At 44.8% G+C, this 25,912-nt stretch overlaps 1 protein-coding gene across 3 annotated transcripts in view; it reads right to left on the reverse strand.

Moving 5' to 3' along the window:
* Positions 1–25,912, reverse strand: part of SEMA5A (semaphorin 5A) — a 635,454-nt gene that overhangs the window by 363,832 nt on the left and 245,710 nt on the right. For all 3 annotated transcript variants that reach the window (XM_042859868.2, XM_042859867.2, XM_065584224.1), the window contains exon 4: positions 20,872–20,917. In XM_042859868.2, the coding sequence (XP_042715802.2) occupies positions 20,872–20,917 (46 nt within the window). The remainder of the gene's footprint in view (positions 1–20,871; positions 20,918–25,912) is intronic.

Here is a 25,912-nt window from a genome sequence, read left to right on the forward strand (position 1 = left end):
ACATCTCGAGGAACAACAGTTACAGAAAGGTAAGTAACCGTTTTTTCTTCTTCGAGTGATTGCTCATATCAGTTCCAGTTAGGTGACTCACAAGCCTTACCTCGGAGGTGGGGTCAGAGTCAAGGAACCGCAGATTGGAGGATCGCTCTTCCAAAGGCCGCATCACCCCGAGAGTGGTCGATGGCATAGTGGGACGTAAAGATGTGAACTGAGGCCCACGTGGCAGCCCTGTAGATTTCCTGGAGAGGAATGTGTGCCAGGAAGGCAGCTGATGACGCCTGAGCTCTCTTACAGTAAGCTGTAACAGCAGGCGGAGGGACGTTTGCCAGGTTATAGCAAGCACGAATGCACCCAGTGATCCACAAAGATATTCGTTGAGAGGAAACTGGAGCTCCTTTCATCCGCTCCACAATGGCGACAAACAGCTGAGTTGTTTTACGAAAGGGCTTTGTTCGGTCTATATAGAAGGCGAGTGCCCTTGTAACGTCAAGAGAATGGAAACGTTGTTCATGAAGGTCAGCATGCAGTTTTGGGTAGAAAACCGGTAGGAAGATATCCTGGCTCACATAGAAGCGGGACACCACTTTTTGTAGGAAGGCCAGGTGAGGTCTTTATCTTTATGAAAGATGGTACAGGGCGGTTCACACGTGAGAGCCCGTAGTTTGGACACACGTCGTGTGGAAGTGATGGCCACTAGGAAGGCGACCTTCCAGGAGAGGTAAAGAAGTAAGCAGGAGGCCAGCGGCTCAAAAGGAAGGCCCATAAGGCAAGAGAGGATCAAGTTAAGGTCCCATGCAGGCACAAGTGGCTTCGTTGGAGGATGGATTTTCTCCAGGCCTTTGAGGAAATGCCGCACGACCAGGTGTGCAAACACGGAGCGCCTGGCCGCGCCTGGGTGAAACACAGAGATGGCCACAAGGTGGACCTTAAGGGATCCAAAGGCTAGATCAGGGGTCGGCAGCCTTTCAGAAGTGGTGTGCCGAGTCTTCATTTATTCACTCTAATTTAAGGTTTCGTGTGCCAGTAATACATTTTAACATTTTTAGAAGGTCTCTGTCTATAATATATAACTAAACTATTGTTGTATGTAAAGTAAATAAGGTTTTTAAAATGTTTAAGAAGCTTCATTTAAAATTAAATTAAAATGCAGAGCCCCCCCCCCCCCCCCCCCGACTGGTGGCCAGGACCCGGGGAGTGTGAGTGCTACTGAAAATCAGCTTGCGTGCCACCTTCGGCATGCGTGCCATAGGTTGCCTACCCCTGGGCTAGATGTTGGTCCATTAGGAACATCAGGTAGTCCAAGATGCACGGAATCAGAGCCTGAAGCGGGGGCACCTGCCGCTGAGTGCACGAGCTGGAAAACCTTTTCCACTTGGCTTCGTAGGTAAGCCTAGTTGATGGCTTGTGACTTTCAGGAAGCACCCGCCTTACCGAGTCCAAACAGACGCATTCAGCCTGGTTTAGCCACGGATCATGCAGGCCGTGAGGTGGAGCGACTGAAGGTCCGGGTGCTGGAGACGACCGTGGTTCTGAGAGATGAGGTCGGCGCTGAGAGGAAGACGCAGGGGAGCCTGGATTGACAGGTCCAGCAGGATCGGGTACCAACACTGATGCGGCCAGGCAGGGGCTACTAGAATGACATCTGCCTTGTCCCGGCGGACCTTGAGGAGCACCTTGTGTACCAACGGGAACGGAGGGAAGGCATAAAGCAACTGACCCGAACACGTGATCTGGAAGGCGTCTGCTATTGAGCCCGGACTGTGGCCCTGGAAGGAACAGAAAGCTGGGCACTTCCTGTTCGTCCACGAAGTGAACAAGTCGACTCGGGGAAACCCCCAGGTGCCGAAAATGGAATGAAGGATATCCGGACGTATCGACCACTCGTGAGTGAGAAAATGCCTGCTAAAGCTGTCCGCCAGAATGTTCTGAACACCCGGCAGGTACGAGGCCTGAAGGAGTGGGCTAAGCAGAAGTCCCACAGAGAGAGGGCTTCTTGGCAGAGCAGCGATGAACAGGCTCCGCCTTGCTTGTTCTGGTAGAACATGGCCGTGGTGTTGTCCGTTAGGACTGCTACGCAGTGGCCCTGCAAGTGAAGGATAAAGGCTTGGCACACAAGGCAAATAGCCCTGAGCTCTTTGATGTTGATATGCCATGACAGCTCGCTCTCGTGCCATAAGCCCTGCGTTGTCAGACTGCCGAGGTGGGCCCCCCATCCCAGGGCAGATGTGTCTGTGACTAGAGTAAGGGTGGGTTGGGGGGGATGGAACGGGACCCCGGCACCCACCATCCGCGGATCCAGCCACCACAGCAGGGAGTCGAGTATGCACTTCGGGACCGTGACGACCATTTCTAGACTGTTACGTCCAGGCTGGTAGGCTGACACCAACCACGTCTGTAGCGGTCTGAGCCATAGTCTGGTGTGCTGCACCATGTAGGTACAGGACATCATGTGACCCAGCAACCTCAGGCACTGCCTTGCTGTGGTGGTGGGAAACTTGCAGAGGCTGGTAATTATGCCTGCTATAGCCAGGCGCCGTGCTCCTGGAAGGAAAGCCCTCGCTTGGTTTGCATCCAGAACTGCACATATGAACTCTATTCTTTGAGTGGGTGCAAGGACAGATTTGCTGATGTTTACCATGATACCCAAGCGAGTGAACGTGTCCATGACTAGATATACCTGAGACTGGACATAATGGTGAGACCAGCCCCGTATAAGCCAGTCGTCGACGTACGGGAAGAGGTGCACATGGTGTCGTCAAAGAAAGGCCACCACGACTGCCATGCACTTGGTAAAGACACGAGGGGCTGTGCACAAACCAAACAGGAGGGCTGTGAGCTGGGCACCTTGCTTACCATGAAGAGGAGGAAACGTCAGTGAGACGGGGTAACTGAAATGTGAAAGTACGCGTCTTTCATATCGAGGGCGGCATACCAGTCTTCCGGATCCAGTGAGGGAATGATAGTGGCTAGGGAGACCATACGGAACTTCAGGTTGACGATGTACTTGTTGAGTTCCCTGAGGTCCAGAATAGGTCTTAGGCCTCCCTTTGTCTTGGGAACAAGGAAATAGTGGGTATAGAAACCCTTGCCCCTGAGCTCCTGAGGAACTTCCTCCACTGCCCCTAGGGCAAGGAGGGATTGAATCTCCTGGAAGAGGAGTTGCTCGTGAGAAGGGTTCCTGAAGAGGGATGGGGAAGGAGGTGGGGAGGGCGGGATGGTATGGAAATGGATAGAATATCCCATCTCCAACGTGCGGAGGACTCAACGATCTGATGTGATACAGGATCAGGCATGGTAGAAACGGGATAGACATTTCAGAAAAGGATAACTGTCTGGGGTAGGAGCTGGTAGTCCGTCCTCTGGCGCACCTTCAAAATGGGCGCTTAGGGCCCAGGGGTGGCTTGGACTGTCCTTGACCTTGCCCAGAGTGAGGGCAAGAAGGTCTATGTCGGGATTATCTACTCCTTCGACGAGAAAAGTCCTGCCTCGGTCTAGGAGGGAAAGGACGTTGCTGGGTGGTCTTTGGTTTCAATGGCTTCCTTTAGTTTGCTGGGGTATGCATACCTAAGGATTTAATAGTATTCCTCGTGTCCTTTAAGATATGCAGGCGGGAATCAGTTTGTTCTGCAAACAAGCCCTGGCCATCAAATGGGAGGTCCTGGATGTTGTGCTAAACCTTGGGCGGGAGGCCTGAAGTCAGGCGTTCCTCCGCATGGCGATACCTGACGCCAGAGTGCGTGCAGCCGCATCCACAGCATCAAGGGAACCTTGGAGGGAGGTCCGAGCAACCAATTTCCTCTCCTCAGCAATGGCTCCAAGTTCTGTACGAGCCTCTGCTGGGAGAAAGTCTTGGAATCTGAGGACTGCAGACCAAGAGTTAAAATTGTTACCTACTGAGGATCGCTAGCTGATTAGCGATCTGCAACGAGCGACCCCCCCCAGTAGAATAATTTTTTCTCCCAAAAAGGTCCAGCTGCTTAGCGTCCTTCAACTTGGGAGCCGGCCCTTGTTGACCCTGCCTTTCCTGGGCGTTCACCGTGTCCACCGCAAGCAAGTATGGGGAGGGGTGGGTAAAAATGTATTCATACCCCTGGTAGGCACAAAGTACTTTCTTTCTACCCCCTTAGCTGTGGGGGGAATGGAGGCCGGGGTTTGCCAGAGAGAGTTGGCATTGTTCTGGATGGTCCTATTCATGGGGAGGACCACCCTGGAAGGCCCCTCTGGGCCTAGAATGTCCACCATCGGGTCATCTTCCTCAATGACCTCCTCAATTTGGAGGTTCATATTGAGGGCACACGCCTCAATAGTTCTTGAAGGACCCTAAAGTCCATCGGGGGTGGGCCAGACATGGACGTGCTGACAACAGCCTCATCAGGAGAGGACGAAGACGACTCTACTGGGAGGGCCGGTGTGGAGATAGCTTCTTGGTATCTCCTCTTGTACCCTTGGGGTAGCCTCTACCACGGGCACTGGCTCCACAGGTTGGTCAGGGTCTGGAGGGGGGCGGCTGAGGGTCGCCTCGGGGGGTCGGGTGCTCAATCCTGATGGTGGCCGGGCAACTGGGGGGGACATCCTGGGTCTGGTGATATGCCCAGGCGGTCCAAAATTGCCACTGGGGCTGCCAGTTAGGTGCTGGTGGATCTTAGCCGAGGCTCCCGGGACCCGAACAGGAAATGTCCGAGAGCCCTGAAGCTCTCTCCGACCTGCCGGAAGGAGACCAAGATCGCGACAGCCAAGGAGGAGTGGTACGGGAGTGAAGCGAAGGGGGCACCGAGTCCCTTGGTAGGTGTGGGTCATGCGGGAATCGGTGCCGGGAGGCTGATTGCGACTGCGACCGGTGCCGCGATGGAGAGCGGTGCCGCAATGGAGAGCGGTGCCATGCTAGTGAACGGTGCCACGACGGCGACCGGTGCCGCGGTGGAGAGCAGTGCCATGATGGAGAGCGGTGCTGCGATGCAGACGGTGACGGGCCGCGGGCCAGTGTGGTGGTGACAGACGATGCAGGGATCAGGGCTCCACACTGCATCGGTCCAAACGGTGCCGCGAGGTCGCCGATCTTGATCTTGATCTCGAGTGGGACCATGATCCAGCAGTCAATGGCGACCTTGAGCAGGAACGGCTCCGAGGATCGGGACTGCGAGACCAGCACCGCAAGTCTAACCGGTGCCGTGAGTCAGACCGGTACCTGTGATGGTGCCGGGACTCGGAACGGCGCCAGGACTCCGAACAGCATGGAGATGCTGGTATGAGGACCACCATTCTGAACATCACCGGTTTACCCTTGGACGGTACCGGGACTCGGGTTGGGACCGGAGCTGGGGCCGAAGCCGGAGCCATCATTTCGATGAGCCCTCTAGTGGCCTCGAAGATGGAAGATAATATGATCTCTTCCACTTGCACTGACCCTTGTGCAGGGCTGGAATGGGCAGATCTGGGCCTGGTGGCTTTGTCCTGCTTAGAGGCCTGGCTAGAGTCTTGCTCGGTCAGGGCTGCAGCAACTGCCGAGGCGGGTGTTTTTGGGGCCCGGGAGATCGCCGGTCCCGAGATGAGCGCTGGATCTTCCGCGGTGCCGAAGATGGCACTGCAGAAGGGGCACTCCGCACTGAAGCGCTCAGGCCCATGTCTTGAGAGGGCCACAAAGCAGAGTCGAATCTCCCTCTCCTTACGTGTTCGGGGCTTGAACGCCTTACAGATTCGACCCTTGTCCGTCTGATGGCCCTCCCCAGACACCTGAGACAGGAATCGTGGGGGGTCACCCATAGGCATGGGCTTGTTGCAAGAGTTGCAAGGCTTGAAGCCCTGAGACGGCATGCCCCAGAGCCCAGCAGGGCAGTCGTTGACGGGACTGCCCTCAACTACTAAACTACGCTTAACAATAGGAAACACTTAACACTAACTAATAACAATTAACAACAATCAAGATAAGAGAAGCAAAGGATAAGTGGAGCACTTGATGAGACAAGAGACCACTGTTCCAACAACTGCCATGGGCGGTAAGAAGGAACTGAAGGGGGATCGGGCTGGCAGGGTCTTATATAGAACGCCATATCGGCGTCACTCCCGGCGGCTCCCCAGCCGGCCTGACGGGTAGCTGCTAGGGAAAAAGTTTCCGACATCTGTGCACACGGCGCACGCACACACCTAACTGGAATTGATATGAGCAATCACTCGGAGAAGAACTAGGCTGTCCTACGGTGGTACTCTCTACTTCTGGGGGAATTTTTTGTTGTTGTCTGTATTGTTACAGACATATTTGCTGACAGTATTTTGAAATAAATTACCCAAATAATTGAAACTGGTGTGATTATTTTATGTTATTTTGACAAATAAAAAATGCAGAATTTTAATTTTTTTGGCACAGAATTCCTCCAGCACTAACATACAAATCAGTGGATTTTCAACTCTGAGGAGAGTGCATACCCCCTATGCCCTAAATAAATGCAATGTTAGAAGACTATAATAGTTGTAAAATGACTATGGAAGATATAAATATATGTACATGCATATTTTCACATGTACCGTATTTCTTGTGTTTTTCAAACATTATTAGCTCTCACCTTTAGCCATGCATTCTCAGGTATTAATCATGTCAGTTCTTGAGTAAAAATTATTAGTATATTTATACATTTATAAAATGGCTGTACTCTAGTATCTGGGTGCTATGCAGTACTTAAAGGGGGAAAAAACAGATAAATTTTGGAATCCACCTAACTCAAAAATAATTTGCACACTGATCTTATATGGGACATTCTTGCTCTGACAGTGACTAGTGACATTTCTAAGCTAGTTAAAAGCCTGATTAAATAAAAATGCCTTCCACTGTGTCCTGAATATTACCAAAATCCAGCTTAGGCAGACTATCACTTGGGGCAGGTTTAAAAGTGAGGGCACACAATTAAGAATGCTTGACTACAGGTACTATAAAGCAGGAACTCACGCATGGGCAACAAGAGCAACCCAGCAGATCTCAGCTACAACGAAACATACAAGAAGGACCCTACAGCGTTATGAAGATCATAATTAATACTCTGATTGGACCCAGAAACAAACTGGTGTGCCAAGCACTGGTGTTATCTGTTTATAGTAAGCCATTCCATCTAAGAGGAATGCAACATTTTGCACTAGCTGCTTTTCAAGAGCAGCTATTTCTCTAATATTATGCAGTATTTATTCACTATATTGAATCCCTGTGTAATGCAAATAATCCCAAATATGAAGCAAAAATCAACAAGAAATAATGTAGATGCTTTTGATACATTGCGACCTCTCTGTGCATTATTTAAATAAAATATGTTTTCACCTTGTCTGCCTTCAAATAATTCCTAAAAAACAGTTGCTGTTGAATGATTTATTATAGGAAACTCATTCATACATTCAATATATTTAAATCACATATAGGTTTTCAATTTTAAGAAACAAAACGAGTTTCATATTTTGACATGATTTAGAGCACCTGACAGTATCTCATCATATTGTATTACCATTACGGATGGGTGAAGTGATTTGTTCCAAAAGCTGATGGCAACACTGGAGGAAGCCTCCTCAAAACAAGAAGGAGTGGTGGGGGGAAAGTGGAGGGAGAATGTCCTCAAAAGATCTGGATGAGGATATTTGAATTGAACTCTGAAGAACTTTGGCTCACCATCACTAGTTTAGATCAAGGCCTGGCTTCCTATCTCCAGGGGTGCTGGAACATGTTTATTGTGGGGGTGCTGAGAGCCACTGAACCAAACTGTAAACCCTGTATATAATGGAAGCCACTTCAAGTCAGGGGGTGCTGCAGCATCCCCTGCACCCCTAGTTCCAGCACCTATGCCCATCTCTGGTCAAAACTACAGTTCTGGACAGGGCTTGTCCAATGACTGTAAAAGCACCTGTTGCATGAATCTTCTATGATTGGAAGCACCTGAAAGTGTAAATATTAATTCATCTACTAGAGTTGTCAAGGCTCCTTCCCCACTCTGAACTTTAGGGTACAGATGTGGGGGCCTGCATGAAAACTTCTAAGCTTAACTATCAGCTTAGATCTGGTCTGCTGCCACCACTCCCAATGTGCTTTTCCTTCCCTGGGTAGCCTTGACAGACTCTTCACCAATTCCCTGGTGAATACAGATCCAAACCCCTTGGATCTTAAAACAAGGAGAAATTAACCATCCCCCCTCCTCTCTCCCACCAACTCCTGATGGATCAAGATCCAACCCCCTTGAATCTAAAAAACAGGGAAAAGCAATCAGGTTCTTAAAAAGAAGGCTTTTATTTAAGAAAAAGGTAAAAATCATCTCTGTAAAATCAGGATGGAAAATAACTTTACAGGGTAATCAAACGTAAAGAGCCCAGAGGAACCGCCTCTAGCCTTAGGTTCAAAGTTACAGCAAACAGAGGTAAACACCCTAGTAAAAGGTACATTTACAAGTTGAGAAAACAAAGATAAAACTACCATGCCTTGCCTGGCTATACTTACAAGTTTGAAATATGAGAGACTTGTTCAGAAAGATTTGGAGAGCATGGATTGCTGTCTGGTCCCTCTTAGTCCCAAGAGCGAACTACTACCAAAACAAAGAGCACAAACAAAAGCCTCCCCGCCACCAAGATTTGAAAGTATCTTGTCCCCTTATTGGTCCTTTGGGTCAAGTGTCAGCCAAGTTACCCGAGCTTCTTAACCCTTTACAGGTAAAAGGATTTTGGAGTCTCTGGCAAGGAGAGATTTTATAGTATTGTACACAGGAGGGCTGTTACCCTTCCCTTTATAGTTATGACAAGAGTTGTACAAGATTGGAAAATAAAGGCCTTTGTGATCCCTGTGATGATCTTTTTTAAAATGATCAGCAGGATGTACAGAATAGGACCAGTGCCCATAAAAAAAATCACAGGCAAGCATGTACAATATAGTTCCATGTCAGTAGGGTTACCATACGTCCGGATTTCCCCGGACATGTCCTCCTTTTGTGTGCTAAAAATAGCGTCCGGGGGGAATTTGCAAAGCTCTCACAATGTCCGGGATTAGCAGAGAGTGGCTGGGAGGGCTGCAGGGAAGTCCCGGGCTGGACTCGGGAGCAGCTGTAGAGGAGCCGGATCCGCCCTGCATTCTGAGCAGGCAGCTCCTTTGCAGCCCAGTCCGGCAGCACTGTGCAGGGCCAGACCGGGTTTTGTTGTGCAGGGCCAGACCGGGTTTTGTTGTGCTCGGGAGCTCAGCCACGTGTCCGGCTCGGCTGCACAGAGCCCAACACTCTGTTCTGAGCAGCAGGGTAAGGAGGTCAGGGGGCAGGAAGGTTCTGGAGGTGGAGGTCAAGAAACAGGGGGGGCTTTTTGGGGGCAGTGGAGAAAGTTTTGGGCAGTCAGGGTACAGGTAGGGGGTAGGGTCCTGGGGGGCAGTTGGGGGGGGTCTTAGGAGGGGGCAGTTAGGGGACAAGGAGCGGGGGGGGGTAGGGGGCTGGGAGTTCTGGGGGGGAGCTGTCAGGGGGCAGGAGTGGAGAGAGGGATCGGAGCAGTCAGGGGACAGGGAGCAGAGGGGTTTAGATGGGTTGGGAGTTCTGGGGGGGGCTGTCAGGGGGCAGGAGTGCGGAGAGGGATCGGAGCAGTCAGGGGACAGGGAGCAGAGGGGTTTAGATGGGTTGGGAGTTCTGGGGGGGGGCTGTCAGTGGGTGGGGAGTGGTTGGATGGGGCGTGGGAGTCCCAGGGGTCTGTCTGGGGGTGGGGGTGTGGATAAAGGTTGGGGCAGTCAGGGGACAAGAGGCAGGGAGGCTTAGATAGTCCTGGGGGGCAGTTAGGGGCAGGGGTCCCAGGAGGGGGTAGTCAGGGGACAAGGAACGGGGGGAGGGTTGGGAGGTCAGGGGGGGGCGGGAAGTGGGAGGGGCAGGGGCGGGGCTAGGGCGGGGCTCCTCCCGTCCTCTTTTTTGCTCGCTGAAATATGGTAACCCTAATGTCAGTATCTCTAAAAGGTTCATTAATAGTCACACCTTTGGGGCATAAGCGCTGAGTGGCACAAGCGCATAAGCTACTTCTGTAGTAGTCACTCCACACTGGCATATTGTGTTAAGGGAGCAGGGGACCTGCTTTCAACCTAGACATTAATATTTTCTGCTCTTTTCTCAATATCTTCCCTGACTAGTACACTTTTTGAATAAAGAGCCCACTTCTCAAAGGATGGCCCAAATGCCAGAACAAGTACTGCCTTGTTCACAAACACTATGGCTCTGTTGCAGACGCAGTGAAAATAAGCTATTTGTTATTTTTTTTTTTTAAATAAGTCTTCTGGGTAATTGGAGAAGAGCAGCGCTATTGCCAAGACTTTTTTTTTTAATTAATGCCTGCTTATCATTGCAGCTATACCACAGCCACACCAGTATCACACAACCCAGTGAAGATGTAAGTATTAGTGCTACGTTCTTTAAAAAAAAAGAAAAAAAGATACAGGCAGTTTGAAAATTGGCTTCAGACACATTTATTTATATTGTATGCAATAGTATGCAGTTGGATGACCCTTACTTACACAAGTGTAAATCAAACATAAATCCAGTGAAGTCAATTGAGTTACACCTCTGTAAAACCAATCAGGCCTTTTTTGTGTGTATACTGTACTGATTTTACTTTTTTCTAAGTTTGTCACCAAACTAAACCTTGTATGTCCAGGTGACTTTGACATCCACTTTATCTTGGACCTTAAGTACAAGTACTTTACATTAAAAAAAAAGAAGAAGAAGAAAAACTAAACTTTACTGTAGGTGAAGTGAAAAATTTCAGTACCTATTTTACCTTCTGCATTACCAAAACAAGCATGGAAAATTTATGTAAACCAACAGCAAATACAACCTGACCATGTGAGACAGGAATAAAAAAAGCTAAACTTTTCTTAGATAAATGGATGTGTTCAGACTCATCTGTTTAGAAATGTACTTGTGTTTATATTTCAGTACCGGCACAAATCTATGACAGATCGAGTGAATAAATGACAAATGATGCCCTGCTTTCCTTTTCTTCCTACCTCCCTCACAAAATGCTGACACCTACAGATAAACCAAGGTAGCAGCAGAGAACGAGAAACACTGTACTCTTAAAGAATGACATTCTCTATAAGAATTTTTCTATTTGTCAACTATTTCAAGCTATACAGGCAAAAATGAAGACTCCGATCCTGAAGACATTAATTTCAATGGAATTTCTGCCTGGGTTAATACTGTGTAAAAACTTCAGGACTACACCCCAAAAATATTAAAATTCAGTAAACTTCACTATTTAATCTAAACTGTAGGCATTAATTACTATTTTATTATCAATCCATTCAAAAATGAACTTTTCCTATGCTCTAAGAGTTTCTGCCAAGCTTTAAAAATACAGTCAGTCGAAACAAAACCTAGCAGCAGTCCACTACAATAACAGTCAGCCTCTAAAGCAGTTCCCCTCCCACACAACATCCCTTCCCACAAACAACGGCCCAGTCTGGCTTCTGCCTCTCGAAATGCCAGTATCATCAATCCAAGCATTCTAAAATCTTGATTTAGTCCTCCAAAATCACAACATTGTTTTTAACCCAATGAGGTTTTAAAAAAAATGAATACTTTTTATTTGCCTTGCATCTTTTCAGACTTTAGGATACATTGGGGTCATGTTTCCAAACCATCATGAGGGTTAAAACCTTACTTTTTAAAAAATGAACACTGAGCTATTCAGGACACATAACCCTAGGAGGTGTGACCTTAATAAACATATCATGACACTCATGATAAAATAGTGAGAACTGGCAACCTGAATAGACAGGCCTTGTGGTCAGCAAATCTGGGCTATTTCAGATTCGGGGGGTGGATTCCAAAACTGAGGGTCGTTCAAGGATAACGCCCTGCCATAAGGCCAATACCAAATGGATGAGACAGGCAGTTTCTCAGGTAGGTAGATCTCAAGCCATTTAGGGCTTTATAGGTCAGATATATTTAAGTACATCTACATGTCACAAACATCGTAAAATTTTGCAAGCCATTTACTGTATTCCACTTTCAACAGATCCAACAGAAATGTTGATAAAGGCTACAAATGTTTGTGTCCTCTGTTCAGTCTCACAACTAGATAAAAGAGAACATCTTTATGACTTTTGCAAACGAACACAGAGCAATTTGATGGCAAACACCCACAGATCTGTGAGTTCAACAGAAGCACCCATATTCATTTATTTTTAAAATGAACTCTCTTGAAAAATATAGTTATATAGTCAAGACATTCCTTACTAGCATCTCCTCTTGACTTCTAACAGCTATTATTACTTGCACAGTTATGTGCATTTAGAACTTTTCAAAAATATGTGAAAAATACCCAGTAGACTAACTTAGTGCTGTCTAGATGGACAACTATATATACAGTCAGTATATACACACAGTAGATAGATAGATATGATATCCAGTAGATTTCTTTGCTAAAAGTTTTTACCTTTAAGGACAAAATTCCATAAGGGTTAAAAAAATTGTTTTTAAAGGGGTACAGTATAGTAACCTTTATAATAATGAGGCCTATAAACTTCATGTCCTATTCTGAAGAGTGAAATACCCATCCTACAACTAGTGCTTTGTAAGGCTTTTTTTCCTAATCCATAATCACCATACATTCGTTGTTCCAAGAGTCAGCTTTGATCTTATTTTACTTATATGCTTCCCTGGCAGGAGATTAAAGGGCTTTCAGCCTTTTTAACTCATCTTTATCCCCGTCACAAAGATAACTGCTGAGACATGTCAAATGCTGATTCACTATAGACATTTTCATAGTAAAGTTGCTAACCCAAACAATAGGACTTTCCTCTAAAGGACAGAGCACAGAACCATGACATTGGATGGAAGTTTCATTGTGCCAGCAATGAGTGATGACAATTTACTAGATAACACTCTATCTTATGTTTAGATACACATCTTGCCTCTTGTAATCTAACTATCACTTTTACAAGATGCTAGGGCTCTCTACTCTAATGGAAGTGCTATCTTTTTGATAAATGTTAACCTGCTTTTCAGTTCCTCTGTGGAGATTTACACTTCAAATGGAGTTTTTAATAAGGGATAATAAATAGAATGCACCCTATATAAAGATTTCCTGAGTAAGTCTCTCTAATCAATACAGAATATTTCTTTTTAAACCAATAAATGTGAATGTATCCTTTGCAAAGTTATTAGGCAATTGCATGAAACAGGGTGTATTTATTTTACTGTATTAATGATTTGGAAATACCGTAATTGTTACTACAAAATGGCACTTTGTAATGATAAAATTTCTATTTTATAAGTTTAAAGACAAATTTAAAACCAAGAATTCCAACTATTATCTTGCTGTTGCTAAATGGCTATTATGCATTTTTTTAAACTTAGGTCAGATCTACACTACAAACTTACATTGGTATAACTACATTGCTCAGGGGTGTGAAAAATCCACAACTCCTGTCGATGTAGCTACTGCCTCTCACAGAGGTGGATTAACTACCCCAATGGAAGAAGCTCTCCCATCAGCTTAGTAGCATCTTCACTGAAGTGCCATTGCAGGTTTTAAGTGTACACCTGCCTTTAGTCTGAAACTCTGGACATTCGGGATAACAATGTGTGGTCCTACCTAAGGGCCCAGTCCTGCAAAGCAAAGCACATGCGTAGTCCCACTGAAGCTTTTGGGAGTACTCAGGCACATGCACAGTTATTCATATGCATTAGCCTTAAGGATCAAGATCTAAATCTCAGCACTCTCTACTCTTTACCAGATTCTTAGATAAACACTTCCAACTAGTAGGTGAAAATAAATTGACAAGTTAGTTTAGGCTGAAAAACAAACAAAAACTTTTAGCCAATTCTCACAAAATAAACAAAGCTACAACAATCTGTTCGGAAACTGGTGAAACAGGTGGTGAATTGGAACATTCATCTCTGTTCTGATTCCTGTAGTATCTCTTGTGAGTGAGGAAGATTCAGCTATTTTCCTCTTCCCACAGAAAAGAGACAACATACAGACAGATCTTGAGCAATTTTCCAAAATAATGGAACAACAGATCTCTGGGCTGGATTGTCTCCATCCCCTTTGTGTTCTTAGTGTGCTACACTGCAGCCTTCCTACTGCTAGATATTACTGTACATATCCTCTTCCAGATGTGAAAATGTAGATTATTAGCTGTAAACCAGATTCATATTTTTACAAAGGCTGGTTCTTGTAAAGTAACCAAAGTGATCAACGCGGGAAGGAAAATTAGATTGAAGTTTTTATGTCATTATTATGACAACAACAACTGTGTGAAAGCAAAGATGTAAAATTGACAAGTTAGGAGAAAATTTCTTCTGCCATTATGTAAAGTTTCAAAATGTTCAGTCACATACAGTTTCATTCTTTGATTTTGATTTTTGTGGGCTCCCCCTGCCTGCCACCATAAGAGCACTTTAACCTGTACACATTTGATTACGTGAAAGTCTCAGGTTTCTTTCTTTTTTTATATATATATTAAGATTCTAGCTCTCATGATTGTGGAGAGAAGCTTGAAAACATGAACCATAAAAGCCTGAAATTAAAAAAACAACAACCAAAAACCCAAAATATATTATTTTTAAGACAGATAATTTCATTTTTTAACTCTTATAAATTAATGGAGATATCCCATCTCCTAGAACTGGAAGGGACCTTGAAAGGTCATCGAGTCCAGCCCCCTGCCTTCACTAGCAGGACCCCTGCCTTCACAAAACTCTTGGGTTTTACAATAATGTGATTTCAAAGTGCAAACATAAAGTAGCCCAGATATGCTTGAAACTGGGTCCAGAATCACTTGAAAAGCTTATGAACATCAGGCACACATGATGTCAGTTTTGTGTTCATAACATAAGTTGGCAAGTTTCATGTTATTCTAATTATCAAAGGGGTAGCCATGTTAGTCTGGATCTGTAAAAGCAGCAAAGAGTCCTGTGGCACCTTATAGACTAACAGACGTATTGGAGCATGCGTTTTCGTGGGTGAATACATGCATCCGAAGAAGTGGGTATTCACCCACGAAAGCTCATGCTCCAATACGTATGTTAGTCTATAAGGTGCCACAGGACTCTTTGATGTTATTCTAATCAGTTTCACTGAGAACAGTTTACATTTCTCTTATTACTAAAGTTTTCTGATAAGACTTTGAGAGATCCTTCTATCGCTTAACATTTCCAAACCAATACAGTAACTCCTCACTTAACATTGTAGTTAAGTTCCCAAAAAATGCGACTTTAAGCAAAACGATGTTAAGTGAATCCAATTTCCCCATAAGAATTAATGTAAATGGGAGGTGTTAGTTTCCAGGGAAATTTTTTTTACCAGACAAAAAACTATATATTATATACACACAGTATATGTTTTAAACAAACAATTTAATACTGTTCACAGCTATGATGATTGTGAAGCTTGGCTGAGGTGGTGAAGTCAGAGGGTGGAAGAGGGAAGGACATTTCCCAGGGAATGCCTTGCTGCTAAATGATGAACTAGCACTCGGCTGAGTCCTCAAGGGTTAACACATTGTTGTTAATATAGTCTCTCACACAAGGCAGCACGAACACGAGGGAGGGGAGACAGCATAGCAGACTGAGAAAGACACACACCTTGTGTGTGGGAGAGAGAGAGAGATGCACATTGCCCCTTTAAGTAAGCTGACCCACTCTTAAGTGCATTGTCTTTTTAAGTGGATCAGGAAGTTGAGACAGCAGCTGCTGCCCCAAGCTCTCTCCATCCGTGTTCCCTCCCTGCTCTATATGGAGAAGCGGTAAGCGGGGTGCAGAAGCAGGGGGGAGGGGGACACCCTGACATTAGTCTCCCCCTGCACAACAAGCAGGAGTCTCTGGGAGCAGCTCCAAGGCAGAGGGCAGGAGCAGCACATGGCAGTGGGGGGAGGGATAGCTGAACTGCCCGGCAATTGATAGCCTGCTGGGCAGCTGCAGCACAGGGAACTTGGGGGAGCGGGGAGCTCATAGGGGGGCTGCTGGTCCACCCTGGTTACAAGCCCCCACCAGCTAGCTACAACCGGCTGCTCTTCCTGCAAGCAGTGGACAAAGCAGGCGGCTGCCAAACGACGTTAGAAGGGAGCATTGCACAACTTTAAACGAGCATGTTCCCTAATTGATCAGCAATGTAACAACGAAATAAAGTTAACCGGGACGACTTTAAGTGAGGAGTTACTGTATATGGCATCAGTAGATAACATTGTTTTCATACATAAATATTAAGGTGACCAGATCTCCCAGTTCACTGGTATTTTCACAATTTCAATTTTAAGAGACACTCCTTGGGTTCTGGCTAGTTATATGGAAACCAGGACTTTAGCAACCCCATGACTGATCTTGAACTGCTGCTACAGGGAATATCTCAATGAACAGGAGCATCTACAGGCCTTTAAGAGCAGATCTTTGGGATAGAGATTGTCCTGATGGTTTTTTTATGTCAGTAATGAGCCCGGAAGGACCAGGTGATGGGGATATTAACAGAGGGAAAGAAGAGAACAAAAAAGGAAAGAAAATAAGAGAACTAATATGGAGTAAATGCAAGCTATTGTGGTAGATTTTAAGAGTAAAAGAAAAAAGCTGGAAATGGAAAAGGTATGCTGAGAGAGAGGAAGAAGTGAAGGAGGTGATGATGGGAGAAAATGGCCACATGTTCTGTTTCTTTGTTTGGAAATATGGTCACTCTAAAAAGACATGGAAGGCGAGTGGAGAAAGCAGTGTCAAAGGCTGCAGAAATGGTGACCTAGAAAGCACTAGGAAAAGTTTTGGACTTTAGATAAAAGACCACATCAACACAGAATTTCAAAGGACTGTGGGACTGAAGGGCTTCTGCTCAGCCCTATAAATCAGGAACTTCATATAACATAAACACAGATTTCTGTGCTGGTCTTCTTTGTTCTGTTTTCCCCACAACAGTAGTTAAAAAAATATTCAGTGGAAATTGAGATACTCCTATAATCTATAGATCTCGGACACATTAGAGACAGCTATATCTTCTTTGGAGCCATTATCTCTGTCAGTGGCAAATTGTGAACTTTAAACACGCTGACAAAACAAATAAGAGTCTTCGAGGCGAGATCAACACAGGTGATGTTCTGGTAGGCGTCTGCTATAGTCCACCAGACCAGGAGGAGGAGGTAGATGAGGCTTTCTTCGGACAACTTACAGAAGTTTCCAGATCACAGGCCCTGATTCCCATAGGGAACTTCAATCATCCTGACATCTGCTGGGAGAGCAATACAGCAGTGCACAGACAATACAGGAAGTTCTTAAACAGTGTTGGGGGAAACTTCCTGGTGCACGTACTGGAGGAATGAATGGGGGACCGTGCTCCTTTTGACCTGCTGCTCACAAACAGGGAAGAATTGGTTGGGAAAGTAGAAGTGGGTGGCAACCTGGGCAACAGTAATCAGAAGGTGGTTGAATTCAGGATCCTGACAAAAGGAAGAAAGGAGAGCAGCAGAATACGGACCCTGGACTTCAGAAAAGCAGACTTTGACTCCCTCAGGGAGCTGATGGGGAGGATCCCCTGGGAGGCTAATATGAGGGGGGAAAGGAGTCCAGGAGAGCTGGCTGTATTTTGAAGAAGCCTTATTGAAGGCGCAGGAACAAACCATCCCAATGTGCAGAAAGAACAGCAAATATGGCAGGCAACCAGCTTGGCTTAACAGAGAAATCTTCGGGGAGCTTAAACACAAAAAAGAAGCTTACAAGAAGTGGAAACTTGGACAGATGACTAGGGAGGAGTATAAAAATAGTGCTTGAGCATGCAGGGGTGTAATCAGGAAGGCCAAAGCACATTTGGAGTTGCATCTAGCAAGGGATGTAAAGGGTAACAAGAAGGGTTTCTACAAGTATATTAGCAACAAGAAGAAGGTCATAGAAAGTGTGGGACCTTTACTGAATGGGGGAGGCAACCTAGTGACAGATGATGTGGAAAAAGCTTAAGTACTCAATGCTTTTTTTGCCTCAATCTTCACAGACAAGGTCAGCTTCCAGACTGCTGCACTGGGCAGCACAGTATGGGGAGGAGGTGAGCAGCCCTCAATGTTGAAAGAACAGGTTAAGCACTATTTAGAAATCTCCACGTGGCCGCATGTAATGCATCCGAGGGTTCTGAGAGAGTTGGCTGATGTGATTGCAGAGCCATTGGCCATTATCTTTGAAAATTCGTGGCGATCGGGGGAGGTCCCAGACGATTGAAAAAGACATATATAGTGCCCATCTTTAAAAAAGGGAAGGAGGAGAATCTCGGGAACTACAGATCGGTCAGCCTCACCTCAGTCCCCGGAAAAATCATGGAGCAGATCCTCAAGGAATCCATTTTGAAGCACTTGGAGGAGAGGAGGGTGATCAGGAAAAGTCAACATGGATTCACCAAGGGCAAGTCATACCTGACCAACTTGATTGCCTTCTATGATGAGGTAACTGGCTCTGTGGATATGGGAAAAACGATGGACGTGATATACCTTGAATTTAGCAAAGCTTTTGATATGGTGTCCCACAGTACTCTTGCCAGCAAATTAAAAAGTATGGATTAGATTAATGGACTATAAGGTGGATAGAAAGCTGGCTAGATCGTCAGTCTCAACGAGTCGTCATCGACGACTCGATGTCTAGTTGGCAGCCAGTATCAAGCGGAGTGTCCCAAGGGTCGGTCCTGCCTGGGGCCGGTTTTGTTCAACATCTTCATTAATGATCTCGATGATGGGATAATTTGCACCCTCAGCAAGTTTGCAGAGGACACTAAGCTAGGGTGAGAGGTACATATACTGGAGGGTAGGGATAGGGTCCAGAGTGACCTAAACAAATTGGAGGATTGGGCCAAAAGAAATCAGATGAGGTTCAACAAGGACAAGTGCAGAGTCCTGGGGGACCTTCTGCAGCAGTTCTGGAGAAAAGGACCTGGGGAGTACAGTGGACAAGAAGCTGGATATGAGTCAACAGTGTGCCCTTGTTGCCAAGAAGGCTAATGGCATATTGGGCTGCATTATTAGGACCACTGCCAGCAGATTGAGGGAAGTGATTATTCCCTTCTATTCAGCATTGGTGAGGCCACACCTGGAATATTGTGTTCAGTTTTGGTCCCACCACTACAGAAGGGATGTGGACAAATTGGAGAAAGTCCAGCGGAGGGCAACGAAAAATGATTACGGGGCTGGGGCACATGACTTATGAGGAGAGACTGAGGGAACTGGGATTATTTAGTCTGCAGAAGAGACGAGTGAGGGAGGATTTGATAGCAGCCTTCAACTACCTGAAGGAGGGTTCCAAAGAGGATGGAGCTAGACTGTTCTCAGTGATGGCAGATGACAGAACAAGGAGCAATGGTCTCAAGTTGCAGTGGAGAAGGTCTAGGTTGGATATTAGGAAAAAAGTTTTCACTAGGAGGGTGGTGAAGCGTTAGAATGGGTTACCTAGGGAGGTGCTAGAATCTCCATCCTTAGAGGTTGTTAAGGCCCGGCTTGACAAAACCCTGGCTGGGATAATTTAGTTGGGTTGGTCCTGCTTTGAGCAGAGGTTTGGATTAGCAGTCCTGAGGTCTCTTCCAACTCTAATCTTCTATGATTCTATGAAATCTAATGGCTGCTTCAGATCCATTTTAGTGCCTTGAGTCAAGAAGAATCTCCATATTGAAAAACAGAACAATATTTAAGGAAGTGAAATATAAATTGAAAATCCTTAGGTGAAAGTAGTTAACCTGGATTCAGAGTAGATAATATTAAAACTCTGATAATGCAGTTGATGTCCGACCTTAAGAACAAGCAACACTACTTTGTGGGATGCTGTAATTGTGGCATCTCACTAGATCGCTTAATCTTTTGCCTCTACTACTGTGGGACCATAGGGCAAAGCATTTCTTGGCCTAATTTGTACATGTACAAAACCTTGGGGCTCCACAAATCACAAGGCCAGACTCACTCCAATTAATTGCTATTTTTTCATATTTAAAAATACAAGATTGTATTATGGAATAATAGCCAGGGATTTCAACTTAAAACTAGTTTATATTACAGTAACAAACAAAAACAACAAAGGTGTCAAAAACTACAAACTCCTATTTTGTATTTCCATACCGTAACACACAGCCATTTAAATCAAATTCAGTAAAACAATTTTTAGAGCCAAGAACTCAAAAAGGATGAGAAATTCTTTTGCTTTTGGCAGTGTGCACATGGCAAGAATACTACAGTACTGCTGTAAAAAGAAAAGGGATTCAGAGGCCAGTGTGAATATAAGGCTGAGATACATGACAAATTCTGAATGTTGAAGCCTCTTATATCCTTACAAAGTTCAGGGGGAAAATTAATTAATCTGAGTTTTTTTCTAATCTTTTCTTGAAGATTGAAGACTTGGATTTCAAGCTCTAATAACTTTAAAAGGCAATTAGCTGTATTAAACAAGGCAAGCAGATTAGTTTGTATTTGTTTATCACAACCCTTGTTTTTCCCTTGCTGTTTGCAGTTCCTTAGCAAATGTGGGTACACTCCTTCATTTACAATTATAAAAAAAGGACAGATCCTTTTCAAACAAGGATAATGGATTCTTAAGAGAGTTTCACAACAAAACCATAGCAGGTTGCTCAATTGCAAGTCAGACCACTTCTGCAGTACAACAACCATTTCTCTCCCCATCCTCCATTTTGTAAGCATTAACTCTTACAAAAAATCGCAGTAGATAGTGAGATAACAGCAAGACTGTATGGCCCAGGACAAAGGCTAATCTGGAATTAAAATGGGTAATGTGATTTACATTATGAGGGGCAACAAAGATGACAAAAATAGCCATTCAGTCTGCTGTAGCTATGAAGCATCTGAATATCTTGATTAACAGCTTTGAAACATCTATTTCATCACATCAAAACCAGGAACTAATTGAGACAAACAGAAAAATATATTGCACATACCTGGATTAGAGATAGATCTTCAAGATGTAACCTGAAGAGGTAGTTTCTAGAGTGAAGAAAAAAAGAAAGAAAATTCTTACTAGTCCTTTAAATAGCAATAAAGCAATAACTTACTACAAGTTATGTGGTTAGAACAGGGCCTGGAATTCACAGTTCTTGGTTTCTATTCTGAGCTCTGCCACTGACTCAGAGAGAGTCCTTAGGCTAAATATTAAGGGACATTTAAACTTACTTCTAATTTTGGGCCCCTATAGCCTGTTTTTCAAAACTGCTGAGTATTCACAAATCCAGGTGAATTGAAGTCCAAACAGACATCACATTTTTGAAGTCAGTGGAGTTGTGACCACTTACATCAGGACTGAAATTTTCACTTCAAAAAATATTTCCACTCTATGCTTTTAACCTACAGCAATGTTTACAATGAAAACAGTATAAACTCAGTCAACTTCTTATGAAATTAAACAAGAGCAAATATGTGTGCCTCAGGGCTACTGTTTTATTTTGTTTGCTGTGTTGCTAAAGCACTTCCCATTTATCTATTGTTTAGTAAAAGCTAAGGGCTTTACCTTGCCATGTGTTACTACCTAAAACTCCTACTGAATTTGATGGGAATTGGGAATGGAACAAGATAAAGACATGGCTGTAAGTCACTGTGCATGAAATCACTGGAAAATATGAGATAGAGTTCTAAAGCAGATGAATTTGTATGACTCAATACAGAGTTTGAAAATTTCCAGCATGTGCTGGTACAGAGACTACGTTTTCTAGCATAAATGAGACATAGGCAGTCCTCGGACTTATGGCACAATTGGTTCATAAAAATTGCGTAATAAGTCAAAACGTCGTAACTCAGAACTGCAATCCACTCCATTGCGTAAAGTCGTAACCAATTGTAAGTCGAATCAGGGTGTACATTCAGAAACGTTGTAAGTGCTGTTTATCGTAAGTCGAACATCATAAAGTCAAGGACTGTCTGTATATCTATGCTGCCATCACTCCCCAGAACTATACTTGTTTAGTTAATATTGTTGTACCTTCACAAGTCAGTTCTATTACCCACACCCTAATTCTTAATTCTAGAACTCCTGCTTAGAAGGATGCAGAATTTAATAATTCCCCATCCCTGAATGAACCAAATAATGCTACACCCTACATGTATGTCTAGATCAGTAGTTCCCATCCCTTTGGGTGTGTATTCCCCTATTTGTGACCAGGACCAGGACTCTTCCATTTCCCATTACTGCATTTCCCTGGTTGTTGTTGTTGTTGTTTGCTGAATCTCTCTCCATCTCCCTCCTTTTTCATCTATTTTTTCTTTACATTTTCACCCACTATCTTCCACTTCTTTCCTCTCTTTCTCTACCTTTATGTGAAGTCCTAGTTCTCAGTCTCTTTGTTTTCTAGTGCGAAAGTTGGTACCAGGTGAAAAGTTTCTCCATGGAGTATTCTCCTAATAGAAACAAGTCTGCAGGCCCTTAGTTAAGGCTCTTCTCATGGCTGTTAAATGGCTAAAAGGCCAGATTTTCAAAAATGTATTTAGACACCTAAAGATATAGATAGACCCTAGTGGGATTTTAAAAAGTGCCTAAGCAGGTTAGGTGCCTAACTCCTATTGAAATCAATAGGAATTAGGTGCATAACCTACTTAGGTGCTTTTGAAAATTGTCATCATTGTCAGATACCCCTCAATACGAGGATGATGTCTGACAGGAGAAATGTCACTGATGAGACTAAAAATGGCTGAGGAATTCAACCCAGGCTCTACAGGTTTTTCCACATATATGAGAGGTGGTTGTTTGGAGAGAGCATAACTGCTGGCTGGGATGCTGAACACTTTCCTTTCCCCCTCTGCCATTTCTCAGCTTCTTGAGCAAGGACATTATGTTCAAAACGGGCTGAAGCTTGATGTATGATGCAACGGCATTGCAGTCTATTGCCAGCCAGCTCTTCCCAGTTCATGACCTCCCTTCTTAAGATACTTTCATGGTGTCCTTGTAGCATTTCCTCTGTCTCCCACAAGTCCTCTTACCATGACTAAGTTGAGAAAAGAGGACTTGTTTCAGAAGTCAAGTATCAGGCATCCGAACACAATGACCAGCCCCGCAAAGTTGATGTTTTATAATCTTCGCCTCAACACTGGTGATATTAGCTGAAGAGAGAATGCTGGCATTGGTGCGACAGTCTTCCCATCTAATATGGAAAATCTTCCTGCGGCAGCATTGTTGGTACCACTCCAGATGTGTAAGATGGCTTCAGTATGTCACCCATGTCTCACACCGATACAGAAGAATGGGGATGACTACTGCATTATAGACCAGAATGTTATTTTACATCCGCAGATCTCTGTCAATGAAGACATGATGAAGCAACTTTCTGAAGGATGAGTTGGCACAATGGATCCTATGTTTGATCTCCACATCTAGATTGGCTGTCTGTGAGAGGTGGCTACCAAAGTTTTCCAGGAATTCACCACTGATGACAATTTGTGAGTGAAGGAAACTTGTGCTGGGGCAGGCTGGTGGAGCACCTTAATCTTGCCAATGTTGAGGGAAAGCCCCAGGCTATGATAGGCACCTGAGAAAAGTCTAGGGTGGATTGCAAGTCAGCCTTGAGTCATCAGCATACTGAAGGTCAGTAATAACAGTCCTGGTGACCTTAATTTTAGAATGAAAATGCCAAAGGTTGAAGAGCTGGCCATCCATGTGATACTCAATCCCTATTCCAGAAGAAGTCACGAATAAGAAACAAGATCATGGCAAGACAGATGGAAAAAAGGGTTGGGGCAATAACACAGCACTACTTAACACCAATACAGATGGTGAACTGGATGGTGGCAGTCATCCCATTATGAAGTAGCCTGAGAATGCAAATGAACTTCAATGAACAACCGAGCCTAGACAACAACTTCCATAAAACTTCACGATTGATGGAATCAAAGGCCTTAGTTAGGTCAATAAATGCCATAAACAATGGCTGGTGTTGTTCTCTACATTTCTCTTGGATCTGTTGAGAGACAAAAATCATGTCAGTGGATGTCTCAAGATGGTCTGAAACCACATTGGGATTCCGGAAGGACGTCTTCTGCAAGAGGGAGGAGACAGTTCAAAAGAATGCAAGAGAGTATCTTCTCAGCAATGGAGAGGAGGACAATGCCTCAGTAATTCCCAAACATTGACTTGTCCGCTTTCTTTAAAATTATCACATTATCATTCTTTAGGTCAGGTGGTCGTCTCCTTGAACCGTTACCTTGTTGTGGTGGAGAGGCTTGTGTGTCTCAATGACCCTCAGAACTATGTTGTCCAGAGTCTTATACTCCTGGGAGGGCCACTCTTGGCAAACAGTTCTGAAGTAAGGTTCCAAATGAAGTGTGGTCCAAACTTCAAGACCCCAGCTGGTTGTCTTGGACATCCTTGCCACCAAGTCCAGGGCTCCTCCCTGTCAAGTTTTGAGAGGCCGCCGCCAGCGCACCGCCTCCCCCATGTTAAAAGATTTCACACATAGGCCTCTGCCAAAGGTGTTAACATCACTAACAAAGTCCTGCGGTAATGGATGAGTGGTGTGGGGGACAGGAGCAGTGATATCTGGGAGTCCCTAGTCACAAATCTGTATGCAGGCAGCAGCCACGTGTTGGTCGTCTTGCGTTTGGAATTTTGAGATTGAAGCGCAGCTGCGGCCGTGACTGAGCAGTCCTTTTCAGGATTACCTCTGCTCACCCTGAATGGGGGAGGGGCTAGAAAAGATGCCCTAGACATAGGCTCTCTCACACACACCCCGGCTGGATGGCCATGTCCAGGGGGATCATTCTACCTAAAAGCAGAACATACAGAGCAAAGAAATGAAGTTTGCCAGTTGGAATGTTTGCACTCTCATGGGTTCCCCAAGCTGTAACTGTCCTGAAAGAAGAACTGCCATAACAGCTAGAGAATTTGCAAGATATTACATTAATATTGCTGCCCTAAATGAGACCAGTCAGGCAAGTGAAAGAAGATGGAGATGGCTATGCCTTCTTTTGGAAAGGAAAGTCTTCTGAAGAGAAGGGTATTTATGGTGTTAGTTTTGCCATCAAGCATAAGATTGCTAGCCAGCTTTTAGAACTCCCTATGGGTATTAACGAAAGTCTCATGACTTTTTTGTCTTAAGTTTGGTAACAACAAGTATGCCACGGTCATCAGCATGTATGCTCCCACACTTGATGGTGATGGAAGACAAAAAGGAGACATTTTACTGTGCTCCTGATGCAGTCCTGACTACCACAGAAAAGAAAGGCAAGGTTATCCCCATGGGTGACTTCAATGCAAGAGTTGGGTGACACACCGAACTCTGAAGGGGCACCACTGGAAAAGAAGGGGTGGGAAATGTCAACTCTAATGGCATTCTCCTCGTCAGGAAATGTGTGGAGTATGATTTGCTTATCACAAATGCCATCGTTAGACAGAGGGATAAATATAAGACCACTTGGAACCACCCACGTTCCGGACACAGGTATCTTGACTATGTCATCGTCAGAGCCTGTGATCATACTGATGTCCATATTATACAAGTTACGAGAGATACAGATGACTGCTGAACAGACCATCTTCTGGTCAGATCAATCATGAACATGCGGCTTGCACCACAACGCCGTAAACAATCAAAAGTAATGTGGAAGAGATTTAACATCAGGGCACTTCAAAAATCACACATGTCATGAGACCCTTCAGCAACGCATTATCGAGAGGCTCTCTGCCCTACCTGGCAACAACAATGATATCCAAACACGCTGGGAGGAGTTCAAGATCATTATTCACAAGGCATATGCTGAAATCGATTGGATATTCGACTAACTACCATCAGGATCGGTTTGACGAGAACAACAAGGAAATCCTAGAACTTGTTTATCAGAAGAGAAGCGCATTTAGCGCTTGGCAAAATAAAGTCTCTAATCAGCAAAAACGAGAGATTTATCATCATCGGCTAAAAGCTGTAGTTCAAAAGAGGCTGTGTGACATCAAGAATCAGTGGTGGCAAGCAAAGGCCATGGAAATCCAGAGCTTTGCTGATC

Source organism: Chrysemys picta, chromosome 2 (assembly GCF_011386835.1).
Source record: "Chrysemys picta bellii isolate R12L10 chromosome 2, ASM1138683v2, whole genome shotgun sequence".
Classification (NCBI taxonomy): domain Eukaryota; kingdom Metazoa; phylum Chordata; order Testudines; family Emydidae; genus Chrysemys; species Chrysemys picta.